Source organism: Melozone crissalis, unplaced genomic scaffold (genome assembly GCF_028551555.1).
Source record: "Melozone crissalis strain CALT ecotype California unplaced genomic scaffold, PUWL_Pcris_2 ptg000034l_1, whole genome shotgun sequence".
In the NCBI taxonomy this organism is placed as follows: Eukaryota; Metazoa; Chordata; class Aves; order Passeriformes; family Passerellidae; genus Melozone; species Melozone crissalis.
This window is the reverse complement of record NW_026535812.1, coordinates 11,925,976-11,943,513: the sequence shown is the minus strand read 5'-3', so window position 1 is coordinate 11,943,513 and position 17,538 is coordinate 11,925,976. Positions and strand designations below refer to the sequence as shown.

The 17,538-nt window shown below is 38.6% G+C and overlaps 1 protein-coding gene across 1 annotated transcript in view; it reads left to right on the top strand.

Moving 5' to 3' along the window:
- The window catches only part of SLC9A9 (solute carrier family 9 member A9), a 173,459-nt gene that overhangs the window by 119,192 nt on the left and 36,729 nt on the right, over positions 1-17,538 (top strand). The window contains exons 13-14 of the mRNA XM_054282689.1: positions 11,633-11,681; positions 16,758-16,837. Coding sequence (XP_054138664.1) covers positions 11,633-11,681; positions 16,758-16,837 — 129 coding nt within the window. The remainder of the gene's footprint in view (positions 1-11,632; positions 11,682-16,757; positions 16,838-17,538) is intronic.

Below are 17,538 nucleotides of genomic sequence, written 5' to 3'. Positions count from 1 at the left end.
TCCACAAAGGGCCTTTGCACACTGTGAAATACGGGGATTTCCTATTGTTCTTGATAACCACAATAACTAACTTACAAGTGTCCGCCTACATTGGTGTTGCTGTACAAGTAAAGTCATCTGCAAAGTGAGAAGGAAACAAACCCTCCCTGAACAGCTCTGCCCAAAGCCACATCTGCTGCTCCATGAGCCCTGTGCCACTGGCAGGTCTCACAGTTTTGGATGACATCTGGTCCAAATTTGCCAACTGCACCAGAAAATATCTTTTCTCTCTGAAACATCTTCAGCTCAAGGGGTTGGAGGGTGTCTGTGAGCATGCACACACGCACACATTTATGTCAGTAACAGCTTTGCATTCCCTCACATTACAAACAGTGCAAATGCGTAGATCATAAATAGATCCATATCTATTTTAGATACAGTAAGTTTTTGTATGAATGGCCTAAATATTATTTTAAACAGTCACAGAAGATCTAAATGTATTGCTTGAAACTGGTAAGGATGGTCAAGTTTCTTAAGGAAGGATTATATTGCAAAAACAAATTTAATATCAACAGAAATCTGCACTGCCTAAACTAAACAGTGCAATTATCAAAAAACTCATTAAATAAAAACAACATTGAACAGCATAAACACTAGATAAAGGGAAGCACACTTTTCCAGCAATTGTGTAGTCACTCTGTCAAAAAGACCATTATGCATTAATTGATATTTGCTATATCAGGAGGATATAATCTATGTAGGTTTGGGGTTTTAAATGGTATAGTAGAAAATTAAATAAAATGGGTGTCTTTGAGTCATTATTTTATTCCATGTTGCTGAGAAGCAAAGTGGTGGAAAAGAAATGAAAATTTCAATTTTCCATTAAGCAGTGTCTTAGAACATTGCCTTCAGAAAAGACACTACTGTTCATCCTGCTGCATTTAAAGTGGCTTTAAAGTGTGTTTTGACACAAATGTGCACAGGTGTCATTCTGCCATTTAAACAAAAGAATAATAATTATTGGCACTGTGTACATCAGACAATGAAAATTTAGGCAAAGCTTTTCTGTATAAGTGCTTAACATTTTCCTGAGTCTGAGCCTTCTTCCTACATAAGGAAAGATGGAAAGATCCTATCAGTGCTTACTGAGATTATCACTGCAGCATCTCTGCCTATGAGCAGTGACCTCAGCTCTACACACCCTTGCGCTGCGTGGTGTTGAGAATTCAGAAATCACATTTTGATTTAATCTTTGAATTAAAAAACAGTACAGCATATCTTATATGGTATATGGGAGAAAATATACCTTCAACCTGCTTTGTACAGCCTTGGGTCAATCAGTCCATACAAGTCCTTACTATAATTCCCGGCTGTTCTGAGCACGTCAGACAGAAGTTAGGTGAACAAATTTCAAAGCAGGAATTAAATATAATCTTAAACAATGCAGCTGATTTACAAGCTTCCTGTGAAAGGAGTAGCCTGAATGGGCAGAGGGGTGATGGCTTTCATGGCAGCAGACCCCAGCAGCAGAGGCAGAGGCATTTTCTCAGCATGCTTTGGTTGTAACACGCATCAGGCCAGACCAGCATTATTCTGCCCTTCCAATGGCTCTGTGCACAGTTGCTCCCTGCACCAGCTTCAAATGATAAATTTCAAATGTCAGTGCAAGAGATGAAGTGCATGATGTATTTTTCCCCATGCCATGAGCCCAGGGAACTTAGAGTTGGTCATCTCATTATTTAGACTAATGCCTCAGGAGGATTTAATGTTTTACTTTGGGTTAATCACATTAGCAATAATATAATGCATCTACCATGGCCTGGGCTTCTTTCCAACACTGTGCTGTTTATGTGCAAGGAAAATAAAGGAACAGACACCTAAAGTAATTCAGAGAACAAACATTTTACTGCTCTAAAAATCACTGACATAATTCACTGGAGGAAACTGTTATTTCCAAGGCAGAAATTGACTAATCTCATCTATAGGATTTTGTCAAAATATATCTGCACACAGTTTCTTTTCCTCATACAGATCTTCTGTAAAACCAGTTCTCATTTTTCCTAGCTGACAAAGCTTATTAGTAACCTGAGTAAGATACCAACAAAACAGCCTAATTCCTTAATTTTCTTTTGAAAGCTCTAATCATCTCCACAGAGTTCATAAAAGTAGCAGTTAAGATCTTTACTATGAGCAAAAATGATACTTTTTGTAATGCAGTGGTGTTTCTGTCTTTCTGCATTAACTGAAAATTTATTTTTAATAATATGCCAGGGATTTTTTATTAATACATTTCCAATATTGTGTACAGAGCATTTCATCTGTAGACTTCCTCACAGCATGGGGAGAGGCATGGTAGTAATAATGAAGTTCTTAAAGCACATGGAGTCTAATCAATATTGTGGTTTTTTACTGCCTCTTATTGAAAATATGATACATGCATGAGTGTGTCTAAATCTCTTCATTTGCAACATCTCAAATTAAAGCAAAAAAAGCACCTGCCATCACCAGTAGCTCCTTAAGACATGTAGCTTGGTGTTATTGAAAATACAACATCTTTGACTTAAAGTAAAGGAAATCAAAATGTATCTGCCCCCCTTTTTTTATTCCCTCAAAACAATAAAGATTTTGGATGGGAGGCATCACAGTCACCTCGTGACAACCTTCCCACACTGTGCTGTGATTCAGTATCTCAAAAGCTCACCTTTGTCAGGATTAACTGGGTTGGCACTCAAAAGAAGTAACATCACTACTGCCAAAAAAGGGACCCAATTCCATCCTTCCTTCAAAGTCAATACTGCATCAACACTATAATATGATATCTAGGGAATCTCTTATTCTCTGAGTCCCAGTTCTCATCCGAGATATAAAACTCAGGTGAAAACTGAATTGCAAAATGACACCTTGCTGAGAAAGTGATAATTGCCCTGTATATCTCAGCTACCACCATGCACACTCCTCGTATCTGAACTTCTCCTGCAGTTTTATAAAATTATTCAAGTCACATTATTTTTCATGTGTTATTATTTTTCAGTTTCTTTGATTGGAGCACAGTATTCCTGAGTGATGTGACCCTTGTAACCACATTTTTCTCCAGAGGTGTCTCCATCTCAACTAAGTCTGAACAGATTTTTTTCCAATCAAAATCAAAGCAAATTTTTATTAATTTTATAACATTTTGATATGAAATAATCTACTGTTAGTGTGAGAGTTTCATTTTAGAAGACTGCTGATAGCAGTTATCCTAAATTTTAGATTTACTGAGGGTTTGGGGTTTGGCTTTTTTCAGTAGCTATGATTAAAAATAAAAATTCAGGAGGATTACAGTCCTTTCAAGCTTTCCCATCCTGTGCCCATAAATCTATGTCTGATTGCCTACAAGTAATCACCTCCCTGCTCAGTGAGTGCAGTGTTGCTGTGAGGGGCAGTGCCCATTAACTCACTGTGGCTGAGCCTCCTCATAACCCTGCTCTGGAATTCCTGCCCTTCAAAACAAGAGGGAGATTATAGATAGAATCTAAATGCTTGAAAAGCAGGCAGCAAAGTGCTTACCTTGTTCTGCAGAGCTCAGGTTTTACACAAATGAGCTGCATAAAACCATCTCTTTCTTTCAGTGAGTAAATGACAGCAATGGCAGTGAGTGCCAGCCTGCAGGTGATGTTAATGAAACCCAGGCTGATGAGTGATGCCAGCGCAATCATAAGTGGAAAGTTAAAATGACCACCACATCCCAGTATAACTCAGAAATGCTGAGAAGCTGGCAAAAGCCTCAGGGAAACATTCTCAGGAAAGACACAGCACTGGTGTCAGTGTGCTCCCTGTGCAGTCAATGACACCAGTGACACTGCTTGACTGGGAGCTGAGAGCTGTGCCCAGCCCTGGGAAACCTCCCCTCACCACTGCAGCCAGAGCCTGCTCAGAAACCAGGGGGGGCATTTCAGGATAAGAACAGATTGTAAAAACCTGCTCTTTTGGTGCAGGGAGAGTGGAATTGCTCACATATGAGCACATACCAGTCCTTAGTGAAGAGGGGGAAACAGAACAAAGATTTGCCAAACTGTCAGAGGGATCTGAACATTGCAAAATTCCCAAAAAAACAATTGCATCTGAGAAACATTTTCCAAATAAGAACATAAAAAAGAGGGGGAAATGGTGGTGTTTTCCACATACTTCAGTATAGAAAGTTTATTAATCTTAATGTGGATTACTAAAAATATCATTTTACAACAGATTTTTCTTCTCCCTAATGCTGAATTAAAAAAATAAAACATGCAAGTGAGTTGTTACTGGGCAAAGTGAGCTATATACACAAAGTAGAAGGTGAGAGCTGGATCACCTACCACAGTGCAATGAAATGTTCAGGAACAACATAGGATATAAGTATATATAAATAGGAAAACCAAAATCAAAAGGGGGGCAGGAGGAAGGCAGGGGGAAGCAAAACAAGAAAAATAGTGCTGATCAGCTATGTCCCAAGGGGATATTTAACATTGCTGCCAAGGGTCTATGGGTTTCACCAGTTGGCTGTGAATCACATACTGAATGTATCTAATTGTACAATTCTTGTGAAATCCAACAGTTCTAGAGAAAGCACAGAAATCAAATTTCCCACATATTCCCTTTGTATCAGAGGCAGGAAACAACTGTGAGTTTGGGTCCCTAAAGACACATGTACATATGGACACAGGGATGTAAAGCTTGCAAAGCCCTGCATTTTTCAGCATCACACTTGAAAACAGGAACCCCCTGCAGCCACTGCCTGAAGATGAAGTGCTGAGCTGACCTGCAGCCTTGTTCTGGGAGTTAAACCTCCCCAGCTCACTGTGAATAGCATGGTGCTGGGGCAGAGTGGTTTGGCATAGTCAGTAGCTGCTATGTTTCCAATTTGACATGAAATTTGGTGTAATCTGTATAATTATTGTGTCTGTGGACATGGGAAGTACAACTTGTACTTCCCATCCACCTAGATTTGATGATCTTTGATATAACAAACTTGAGTATCATAATAAACAATAACACCTTTTATTCTATCATCATAGAATCTGTAACAATAATCTTTCCTTAAACCTGAAAACTCATCCCAGTTCTGACATTTTCACCAGAAGTTTATGTTATTTTGGTTGCTGCCAACTTTCATGCTGATCTTTTCCAATTCTATTCACGTGCATTGATACTACTACAAATTAAGATTTCTAAAGATTCCAGAATTTAACAGAAGTTAAATTGTGTTAATTTGACTCAGGTTCACATTTTTAAGCAAGAGGCCTGATTTCTTTACAGGGATATTCACACAGCACAATAACATTGATAATCTACCATGTGTGCCAGAAGCACTGCAGGGATGTAAATCCCTGCTGCTCAGGATGCTGCACTGCTCCCCTGACTGCCAGACATCTGACCTTGCATTCTGCCATGCAGATGCACCCTGTGACTCCAGAGTGGCCTTACCATTTTAGTGCCCCTGCCCCAATATTAGGATAAAATAGGATTATCAGAATGGAGGATACCAGCTATCTACAGATCCAGTTCATAATTCTGGCTGCTCTGCAAATAAGTTCATCATGTAAATGCAAGCCATCATGTGTTTTATAACTTTAGCATTTTCTTCACACAGCTACAAGAAAGTGGTAACATTTTATGCAGTGACATTACTCTCAATTTCACAATCTTTTTGATTAAGGTCACATCTAGAAACTATAACTTCTGGATCCCTTTTAGAGCACTACAGTTCTTTCTTCAGTCTTATCTTCTATTTGCATTTACCATTATCTTCATGCATTTCACCCCACTTTTATTTGGAGACATTTATACAGGTGTCTTAATTTAACTGTCAATTCTGCAACAAAGTAGTTCTCCATATGTCCACCAAAAATGGGGCATGGACTTTGGACCACAGAAGAAATGCTTAGCATTCTTAAAAAATTATCTTACCAGTTTTATAAAATTCTAAGTTCAAAAGTCAAACTATATCACTTTCACCTTTTACATGATTCAACAAGTTTAAAATTACACTTTTCATTCCATTGCAACATGTTGCATATAGAAAGCATTAGCTGCATGACAAACAGCTGTCATAACCATTTAGGAAGCATCATTTACCTGCTAATTTCTTTTAACCCTCCTCAGCATGAAATTAAACTGATTTGTTCTTTCTGCTGTGAGATGCTAGTGATTACTCTTGCCTTAAACTTAAATTGAAGTGTTTTCATTTATTAAGAAAATCAGCTGAACTCTGAAGATCTATACTCATGCCATAATTCCTCATAGGTTTGTCAATGAAATACTATGCTATAAAAAAGCAGATGTTTTTGACAGCATCAGTCCACAGAAAAAGCAGAATGTAGCAACAATAGAGCAATCTAGAAGCAAAAGCAGATTTTAGGTATCAGTTTGCTAGGAATACACATCACACTTACTGCCACATGGACAAGAATAACGTCCTGAGAAATCATTATTTATCCTGAAGGTTTTTAAATTTCAATTACAATGATTTATTAGAGATGATGAAACAACCTTTTTTTGGATTTTACTCATGTTTCTATTCTTTACAGTTAATAATTCTGTACTGAATGCAATATGCTGATGATGGATAGCTACAAGCTTGAGATTTATTCATGCAAAAATATTCAAGACTCCTGTTGCAAATGCTGTTTAATGGCCATCTTGGAAAATTGGGTTCTAAATCACTTACTCAAAAAACCCTTTCTGGGATGTGTAGCTTTTGAGATGCAAGCTCAGACTTCAGGATTGGCTTAGTTACAGTGAGACAGCCAGTGGAAGGCTGAGGCCATTGCACTGACAAAGTGACTTCTTCCAGTGAAACCTTTGACAAGCAAAGAAGCCAATATGGTTATTAATTAACTTAACAGCAGCACTCTTGGAGCTCTAAACAAAAACACAGCTGTGCTAGATTTTGTACAAACATGATAAAGGATGTGTGCTTACAAGCTAAATACACAAAACAGATGAGCCATAGGGTGAAGGAAGTGTTGTTAAACCCATTTCATACTATAAGGCCAGAAATGGATAGAGATGCCAGACTTGTCACACCTCTTGCACTGCCTTTGTTTCCCCACTGGTGTAGAAAAGGACACAGAGGACACTTGGCTGATCCTGACCCTCATGTGACAGCTCACTGATGTCCTGTTCCACCAGGTACACATTTACCATCATAACTTTGAGCAGGGGAAGATTGCTACTTGCATTAGGAGAGAGTTCTCTTTCCCAGGCTTGATCTTTTGTTCATTAAATCCTTAGCTGCCTTAAATAATACAGATGTAAACAATTTTTCTAGGGGCTTCAACTAGACAGAATTAATTACATGCTCTCAGGACAAGGTTTCAAATGAAAGCAGTCCTGGCTGCCTCAGCTGGGGCATGCCTAACCCGTGTGAGTCCATGGCAATTGCAAACCAGACTGGGTAGAACTGCAAGCAGGATTTAACTTGCATGAACCAGGCCCTGCTGTGCCAGTACAGAAAGCCTGTGCAGGCCCAGAAGGACAATTTCAGTAATCAGAATTCAGATTTCAGAGAAATGTCTCTATTTGCAGGTTTCCCAGCACTTAAAGTGAGGGAGGGCTGAGAATCACACTTGTAAGTACAGACACCAACAGTTCTGCTCTGTGTGCCTAGATCCTCATGAAGATGTGAGTCTATATAAGGTTTTATGTGACTCCACTCTAGAAAGCAGAGATTTTATCCTACACTGTTGTTTTTGTGGTGATTTAAGGGAATTAAAAGTTTACAATGTCTGAATAGTGATTTACTGCTCAGTATTCCTAGGGATTGGTGGTGCATTTTTTATTACTGATTCCCCTGGCAATTTGGGATTTATCTTTTGATCCATTTTCTTTTCAAACCACATAAGGAAAGATGTTATCAACTGCTTTGTATTCAGTGACAAATTCCTTCTCTTATTACCAAGCACATACTGACTTTTGCTAAAAAAATTATGCACTTGATAGCACACAGGGATTTAAATCCATCCACTGCAAGGGGTACTTGTGCAGATTAATGCACAGTTCCCAGCAATTCTTAGGCCTAATTGCTAAAGGCTGCCTGAAGTCAAATCTTCCCTTCCACATTTTGAGCAGAGCAACTGGAAGCATTCCCTGAACCCAGGTTTTGATCCAGTCCTTATTTAAAGACAAAAAAAACACGGCACATGACCTACCACACCCCAATCCCCCACCCCAAAATCCTGAAAAGGGCAATACGGAGTAGCTGCCAGGGGTATGATTTCCTCCCTATCTAGGGCATTTGGACCTGAGGTATTGCCAAAGCCTATCTAAATACATAAAGTAAACTTCACTGCAGGGTAGAACTGATTAAGAAGTCTTTGAATTTGTCTTCATGGAAGAGAAATCATCCTAATGTTTAATGTATAGAATAAGATGCAGAAATAAAAGCATACAATATTTAGAAGACAAACAAGGAACAGAGAGCAGCCAGGCAAAGTGGGACAGAAAGGCAGAAGAGAGGCTGCAGGAAGTAAAAGACAACAGGAGAATAGAGACAAGAGTTGATAGAAAGAAAAGAGAAAAAATACTAAGAAAATATTTTTTCTGAGCATGCATTAGATTTTTCTCACAGGAATAGAAATCTGAGACTGTTAAAGGGGGAAAGATGTTTGTACAAATATTTTCAGGATACCTCTTAGAGGCAGTTACAGTAATTCACACGTATTTAAAGTTTCCAAATTCTACTGGCAATAGCATTTGATCTAGCAGGCCTTTTGAAGAATTCAAGGTTGTAAACTCCAAGTGCATATCTATGATTATTTTCAGTTGCATATAATTTGGTATAGTTTGTTTTTTCAATATTTAATATTTAGAAATATTAAATTCTACTTCATGTCAAGTGTATCAGAGCTAATTCTAGAAGACCATGACTTTTAATCCTAGGGGCATGATATTAGGCTCCCAAGCCTATGGCTGGATATGAAATAATTAGCCACAATTTCAGAACTGATTAGACTGAGTTAACATAGTTCATACTTCATTAAATTACAGAAACACATTGCTGTTTTAATGCATTAAAGAACTCTCCCATATAATGCAAAGAATAATTTGGTTCTTCTCCCACAGGACTTTAAATCACCTGGTAATATTCTGGTATCCAGACTAACTCCCAGTAGTGAGATACTATTCCATGAGAAAAACAGCAATTACATCTGACCATGTATTTTAAATGAGGGCAAAGAACAGACCAAATAAAGTGTCAGCTCAGGCTCTGTGAATTCATGTGGCATAGAAGCTTTCTTTTCATTTTCATACATTAAAAACCTAAGGTTGAACTCCATATTTATGGTTGGTTTTTTTCCAGCCTTAAATGTAATACTCCTGTTAGGATGTCATGTGAGAATCTTCATTTGTGCTGTATTATAATAATCTGTTGTCTGCAAAATAAATAAAGCAAAATGTCTAGCTGTGGCTGTAGCTATAAGGATGAGAAATTATAGATGCAGAGAAGCTTCAGCACACCACAGATTCTGCAGAACTCAGGAAAAAAATTAGGATTTACAATACCAGTTAATTCCTGCTGTCAGTGGAATTAGCTATTAGTTATATCCTGCTACTGAATCAATATCACAGCCAGAAACTCTGCTCCTACCATCCCCATGGCTTCTCCCTTTTTCCATTTGCTATTACAGTCCTTTGAGTCCTGGGTGAAATGTTTTCTGTTGTCTTAGCTCAGTCTCTAATAACACATCACAACTCCAACACTCACAGCCAGGAGTGGAGGTTTCTCAGCTCCAGTGAGGTGAGAGCTGCATGAAGGCTAAATTACCTCTGTCCCAGAAGTGACCTTTTTTGAGATCAAGTTAAGCTCATTAAGAGGAGTGTTGGGAAGTCAGGTGCAGCTGAAAGGCAGGGCTGCAGCACGAACACATGTAAATATGTTGGATTTTTTTACTTCCAGAGCTCTGCAGGCTCCAGCTGATGTGCTGCTGGTGGGTTTATCTTGGCCTGGTGCTGGTGCACACATCTAATGAATCAGCACAGTCTAGCAAACAGTGCCTGTGCTCAGGAAACAGATTGGCTTTCTGGTTCTGACCTGGGTTATGAGTTTGGGACCACAGCACCCACATTTGTGCCACTGCTGCAGCCTCCACTGCAGGCACTGTCCTTACCCTGCAGCCTGGGCAGGGCAGGGCTCTCACACTGCTCTGTTTTACAGGGCTGAGCACAGATAAGGCTCTGGACACTTCTGTTCTGCACATGGCAATGGCAAACCCACTGCCAGATAGATGGTTAAACCTCTGGGTAATGATTCTTTTCCTTTTCATATGTAAATGTTTCCATTTTAATGAAATGGAAATACCTTACTTGCTTTATTCCAAACTAATGAATAGGGTTAGTGTCATCAGAAGCTTTTCCTTGCAATTTAAGGGCCAAGAGGACAAAAACGAAAGAAAATAAAAGAATGAGAATCTGCTATTCATTCTGTCTCTTTGTTGAGTCACCTCCAGGATGGTTATTTTTAATAAAAAGATAGAAATATTTATGCCTGAAGGACTCAGGTTTGTTGAAGCTCTAGAGCTATGATAGAAAGAAATGTCTGGGTTTTTTGTCCATTCAGTATTTACATATAAAAAGCATCTACTTTGCATATAGTTCCTGTCATTGTCTCCAGTCCAATAAGAGTGTATGCATAACATTCACAGGAAAGAATGTTGAGGTATGCAATTGTTAATATTAAATATTATTTTAAAATATAATGTGATGTGTTATTACCAAAAGCAAATCTATACTCAAAAATTAGGACTATCAGAAAACCAGTATAGTGGCCTTAAATTAATATCCAGTGAAAGACTACATTTTCTTTGCATCAGAAAATTCTGGTTGGACCAACTACTTATGTGGGAGCTTGCAAGGTGCATGGGGGTTGTTGGTCACCTTAGCTGTAGACTTCAGATTTGGGTGATAATAAGGTGTATTATTTATCATCCCTCACTGCTTTCCATACTTTCTTGTGTCTTTCATCAGCACAAGCCTCAGTTGTTCAACTTAAAACATTTTTCAATTGCATTTCTCCTCAGCTCTGAGTATCAGCCATAATCAAAATATGTCAATTCTTCCTTTAAACCACATCCCTTTAAAGAGCCAATTTTATTTTTTTCCCATCCATATGGGATGGGAAAGTGGCACCCAGGTTATCACCATGTTGTACATCACTCCCTGCAGTCTCCCCTCCCTTCTGGGTTGCTTCCTCGTACCTGGTGTGCCAAGTAAAGCCTTTTCCAAGTGCCTCAAGAGATCCACAATGCAGCACAGGCAAGACAGACTGGAGTTGTGCAATCCCAGCCCCCACTTCCAACTGCAGTTGCTCAGCCCTGCTCCTCTGACAGCAATTAAGCATTTCCTAGCACAGGGTAACAGCTTGATTGTCTCTCCCCAGAGATGGATCAGAGCCAGGAGAAAGATCTAGTCTCAGGTGTTAGGAGTGGCAGCTACATGGAAACTTAAGTTCCCTAAAAACTTCAGAACTTCCTTAATTTAAAAAGTGATCCTGATGTTTTCCCAGCTCTTCTCCTCATTTCTCACCTAGTAGGAAATGAGTGACACAAGAAGCATTTTTACACTCAAAGCTGTCTAATATACACCAGATCATTACCATATGTCCTCAGGTTTGGTTTTTTGGGCTTTTTTTCAGAGTTGGCGTAGATCCAGATGAAGATCTGAAAGCTAGAGCTGCAAGCCAGGTATGTCAGGCTTTTGGACATACATGCTGCATTTAAAAGAGTTCAGTGTTTGGCAGATCATGGCTGCACCTGTGGAAATGAGAGATCTCAGAACAACCTTTAATACCTCAGAATTAAAAAGCAGAATTTTTAATTCTCAACTCTAGTAGGTCAGGTGTATGAAAATATTTTTCAGTTATTTTTCACATGGAAGCCTGAGTACATTGTGAACTTGAAGCCTCTGAAGGGGGCTCCTGAACAAGCTGCAGCTGTTCATCTGTGCCCTTCCATTTTTGTCATATATATATATATATATCAATATTATATATGTGGTGCAGTTTCAAGTGCAGCACTGCCTGCAGCAGCAGGAGGAATCTGTACAGTCAATGCACAGAGACAGGACCTGTGGCTCAGCACAGTGAGTGCAACAGCAGGGGGACTGAGGAGAAGCCACAGTACAGCTGACAAGGTGCCAAAGCAAAAAGCCAACAAGTGCCTGATGCTGGTGATACCATCCCATGCACCCTTTCAGACAGCACAACTGGAACTGAAATTGAAATCATCCAACAAGAACAAAAATGTAGAAAATAAGCTGAGTAAGATATAAGATACTTTTTTTCATTTCAAAATACATTAGCAATACCATTAGGCAAAACTTTAATATCTCCTATGTGCTGAGTGTTCCTAACATTTACACATTTGCACATTTCTGAAGGCACATAAGGTGAATCTCAATTTTCATTGTAACAAGTAGAACTCAGGTGCCTAATTACCCTAATGTTTCTTTTAAAAGAAGGAAAACAACATTGTTTACACCGACCACATCTTTCATTCTACAACCCAGTCACTATTGATAAGGTTTAGCATAACCCTTCACTGCACCATAGCAAGGCACCGTTTTGTTCTGAGTCTGAGGGGCCTCATGCTAAATTCACTTCCCTAAGCATCTTGGTAGGAATTCCAGCAATGCCTCTGCCCAAATTCTGAACAAGAGCAGGACACAGAACCATAGTCTATTCTTGACTGGAGTACAGAGACACAGAACCGCAGAAATTTTCACCTTCTCAGCACTCATGAATTATCAAAGATCAGGGAATGCAGCATAAAATTGACTGAATGCATGTTTTGCAAAAACCTGATTTCTTCAGAAGCTGCTAGGCATCTAATTTTCTCATTTTTTTACTGAAAATGAAAATAATAATGTTTATTTACAACAGTAACACATCCAGTGCCCCAACTGTGCTCTGTGAATTAACACCTATCCCTTCTGACAAAACTGAGCAATACAACACAGAAGGTGTAAATAAATATAACACTTTTCATGCCCTATCATGTCCAGTTCAGCATTCCTTATAGTAGTATATTATACCTCAGAAAAAAGTTTTGCTGTTCTGATTATTCTTTCCTCCTCCCATAGAATTTTATTTTTATTTGTCTGAATTTTTTTTATATTTGACATCTCAACATTTGAGTAATTCAAACCTTTGCTGCATTCTCTGTAGTCCTCACTGTTTTAGCTCAGTACCTATCATAGTTATTCAAGTCAGGTTGTTTCTTCTAATTTTCTCTTCCTCCCGTGTTTCTCTTTGCTTTCCCTTTATTTCCAAAGTGATGTTTTTACTCAGTTTACCTTTCATAGCTTATTTTCTTCCTATGTTACTGGACTTTCACAGTGGAAGCAGTTGATTTTCCTGCACATCCATCCCTGCACAAATATTGGGTCAGGTGCCAGTACCTCCCACTGCCACTTAAAGCTCTTGCCCAGATGAACTTTAAACCACATGCCCACTCTCAGTGCTGTTAATTGAAGCTCAGGGGAGATTGTATCAGAAATAAGAACAAAATATCTTCAAGAACAAGATGTTTAAAGGAGAGCAAAAATTAATGGAAAAGAAACCTCTAGGCCTCTCTCTGCTCAGTCAGAGTACTCAGCCAGAATGGGAAAGCTACAAGGTCTGTTACCAAGATTTGAATTTAGCTCCTCTGTGACCACTCTAACTACCAGGACATGGGTACCTTGTGGGAGTCTCTCAATCCATGTCTGTAACCATACCTAGATTTTTTTTTTTTAGGGGCAGAAGAAGCCTTAGAGACCTTCCACCTCATGGGTACTAAGTCAGATGCAACACCAGCTATATGAGTGCAAAACCCTTTTCCTTCCTTACCTCATCATCTTTTTCTCCCTTCTTTCCTTCCTTTGCCTCCCAAAAATTCAATTTTCTGTGAAGAGATCTGATTTCTTGAATAAATCTATATACACAGTTATTTCTACACTTCTGATTATGTTTTACTTTGGGATACATGAACCAATAATTTTGGCAGTCAGCTGGCAGCAAATTCCAGTTGAAACTGTAAGACCTGGAACCCAGAGCTCCTTCCCTAGAAAAGGTGCAGATCTTTTCATGTATAATTAACATCTGTACTACACCATATCATCATCCATCAGAAGCATATCTCAGTTTCAATTCTGTCTTGCCACCCTTAAATTTATCATTAAATCATTATCACAGCATGAGCATTAACAAAAGGAAGTAGCCTCATATTCATAGACATTTGCTTATTGAGGGACTGTCATAACTTAGTTGTGAGAGAAACTACAGAATACATACTAAAATAATATATGTTATTGTATAGAAAACAGTATGTAAAACAAACCACTTTGCTGCATATCATGTACATTCAGTGTACAAATACCAAAAGCTAACTCTGAAAAGCACAATGCAGGGACACAATCACTAAGCATAGTTATAAAGTGGGTCTATTTTAAAAAGGCAAAAGCTTTGTGGAAGTGAGCCATTTAACTAAATTCCCATTAAAAAACATAGTCAATAGGATATTTCATTCAGATGGCTTATGTATCTCAAATTCTGCTATGTTAACTTCAGTTGAGAGAGGGTAAGAAATTATTTTCTACAAGCACTTCAGAAAAAAAGTCGTAGATAGGCTATTGATCTCAGGAAAAAACTAAATAGCATGCAAAATGCTTATCAATATCATCTCTGTCAAACTAATCTGCATAGTTTATTTAACTGTCCCTACATCTTTGTAAGTATAATAAGGAATTTAGTTACACTGTTCTCATCAGTTTCATCTGCCAGCTGGTTGGTGAATTTATTGCAAGGACTAATGAGAGTAATCTCCATATGGGCAATTCCCATATGGAAGAAGAGATGTGAAAAACTTTGGCATTTTCCCTTCCCAGAGAGAACTACTTTTACCTCTCTGAACTGTAGGGAAAGTGAAAAGTTACTCTTTAAAATCTTAAGATCCAAAATAGGATCCAAGGATCTGCAAGAGCCCTGAAACATTCACACCAACATCTCCTGTCCTCCCTTGCGCTGTTTCTGCAGGAGCTGCACTCCAGATAACCACCCAGATCCCCACTGCTGCAAGAGCTGATAACACAACACAGATTTCATAGACAAAAGGAGGAAGGTGCCACATGTCAAACTAGAAATAAAAGAAGGCCCAGCTCAGGACCAGAAAGCCCCTGGGGGATTATACTCTTGTGTAGATCTCTTTGTCCACTGCTTTCAACAATTCATGTTCCTGAGTGAGGAAACCTCCTTCCTTAAGAGGAAGCTAGAGGTACAATGAGTTTGGAAAGAGGAATTAACCAACAACAACATGACAATGCAAACAAAGGACACAAGCCATTTACAGAGCTCACTGTGCTTTTAACAAGCTGTCTTCTGCCCCACACATGAGGACAATATGTTTATTTCCATGCCTGTCCTTCTCTTCCTCATCTCTACCCCTGTGAGCTCAAGTCCTTCCCTCTCCTTTATTCAGTGTTCTTCTTCTTCTGACCTAACACAGATTTTGCTTACAATCAATTCCTGCTTAAATGTTTCAACCCAATCTTGACCTTGCCAAAATGCACTTTAAGATGTTTAGAGCTTGGAAGAGTGTTCTGCTGCTTGGTTAGGGATTAGTATCATCTTCTTCCCCCTCCCCCCACAGCTTCCCCCAGTTACTGGGAGGGGTTGCTAAAATAGTCAAATCAGTTAACCAGGAAACAGATCCCAAGAATAATAGTTGTTCTATTTGGTGCATTTGCATGTTCAGTGTGACCACATTACCAAAATCAGAACAGTTACAGCATGGATTCTGTCTAACCTTATTCAAAACTCAATTACATCAATGCTCCCATTGTTCCAAAGTTCCCATGAACAGGTTGCCTGGGAACTAGACCTTACACTTTTGAGGGTCAGACCATTGACATTATCATCACCAATTTACATGTATATTAATCTATTATAAAGTATTCTATTTTAATATATTATTAGATTAAAACATGAAAATTAACAGATTAATTGGTTTAAAAGTGCATAAAGAAAAATATTCTCATTTAAACTAACCTAACTTGCCACAAAACAAAACCAAGACAGTTCAATATTGTTAGAGAACTGGCCACCCTATTCCTAATTTCATCCTGATAGCAATTCTTCCACTAGTACTGATGTGATACCTAGAGTATGACCAAACTGCCTGTCTTTGTACAGATAACTGTTCCTAATTTATTATTCCAAATTAGGACCCTGAGGAAAAGGATAGTCCACCTCTCTACCTGTGCAGCATGTTACAGAATTAATACCCTTGTAGTATGGAAAGGGTATTTTGAGCCTTTTCAATTCAACTCATGTCCCCCTCCCCTTGGAAGGAAGTAGAAAGGACTTTCCTAGTTATTACAACATCTCAGTCCCTTTGGGAAAGGCATTTTGTTAGACGTACACAAACAGCCTCTGATCTTGTAGGAGTAAACTGAAGTAATCCCACAACGGCAATTAAATCAAAATATCATTTTATTGATCTCAGAGTATAGCACTTCTCAACTGCTTAAAAAATTGGAATCATTCATAAGAATAAATGCTACATTCTTGAAATGAGTGCAGCAATGAGAAATGTGCTGTATGAGCCAATTTTCTCCTGAACTGATTCACAGGGATGACATTTGTGCAACAAAAAAGCTTTTTTTAAATTAAAAAAGTACATTTAATTGTAATTTGGTCTGACATGTATTCTTAATATCAGAACTCCATGTTTTACTTATTTTATAAAAATGCTTCTCACTTCATTCATTTGTTTATTTTGCAGAGTGCACCTAACTTGGATAAAAATACAACCAAAGCTGAGAGTGCATGGCTGTTCAGAATATGGTATGGCTTTGACCACAAGTATCCTTTTCTGTTATAAACCATGAATGAGAGCTGCACTACAATTCACCTTCAAAATGTTTAATAACCAAAAATTATTATACTTTTATAAACCAAAACAAAAGTGTAATCTATTTTAATGTGTTACTAAGGAGAAGAAATCTTGTAAATCCAAGGGAGCACAAGGTCCAGCCATGACTGAGGCTACAAGGAGGTAAGGAGGTCTGAGCTACAGCAGCATATAGACAATACATTTAAATTAATGAATCTTCTTAAATTGCTGGATAAAACCAACCCTATCATTATTTTGATAGGTTGTAGATCCTGTGTTTGGGGAACCAGGAGGTTGGAGCCAGAAGCAGCCAAATGCCTGCTGCCTGACCATATACTCAGAAAGCAGTAGCTACCTAAGGAAAAAATAAGACAACACTGGTTTACCCACACTTCTAAGAAAACAGAGAAAGAGGCATCCACTATGAAAAGCTCCCAGGACATTCTGAAGCTCATGCTTCCTAATCCCTGGATTCCTAAACCTTTGTGCTTTTATTCACATTCCTGCTGAGGCATGTGCTGTACAGACCGTGAGTATGGGTGTCTGGTGCTTCACTCCAGGAAGTCTGGTTTCCATGTCTTTGCATTTCAGGAAAATAGTTTAAGTGATAAAAGAACATCCTCCCTAAGCCAAGGCAGAACATATAATCTGACACTAATGCCTGTGCAAA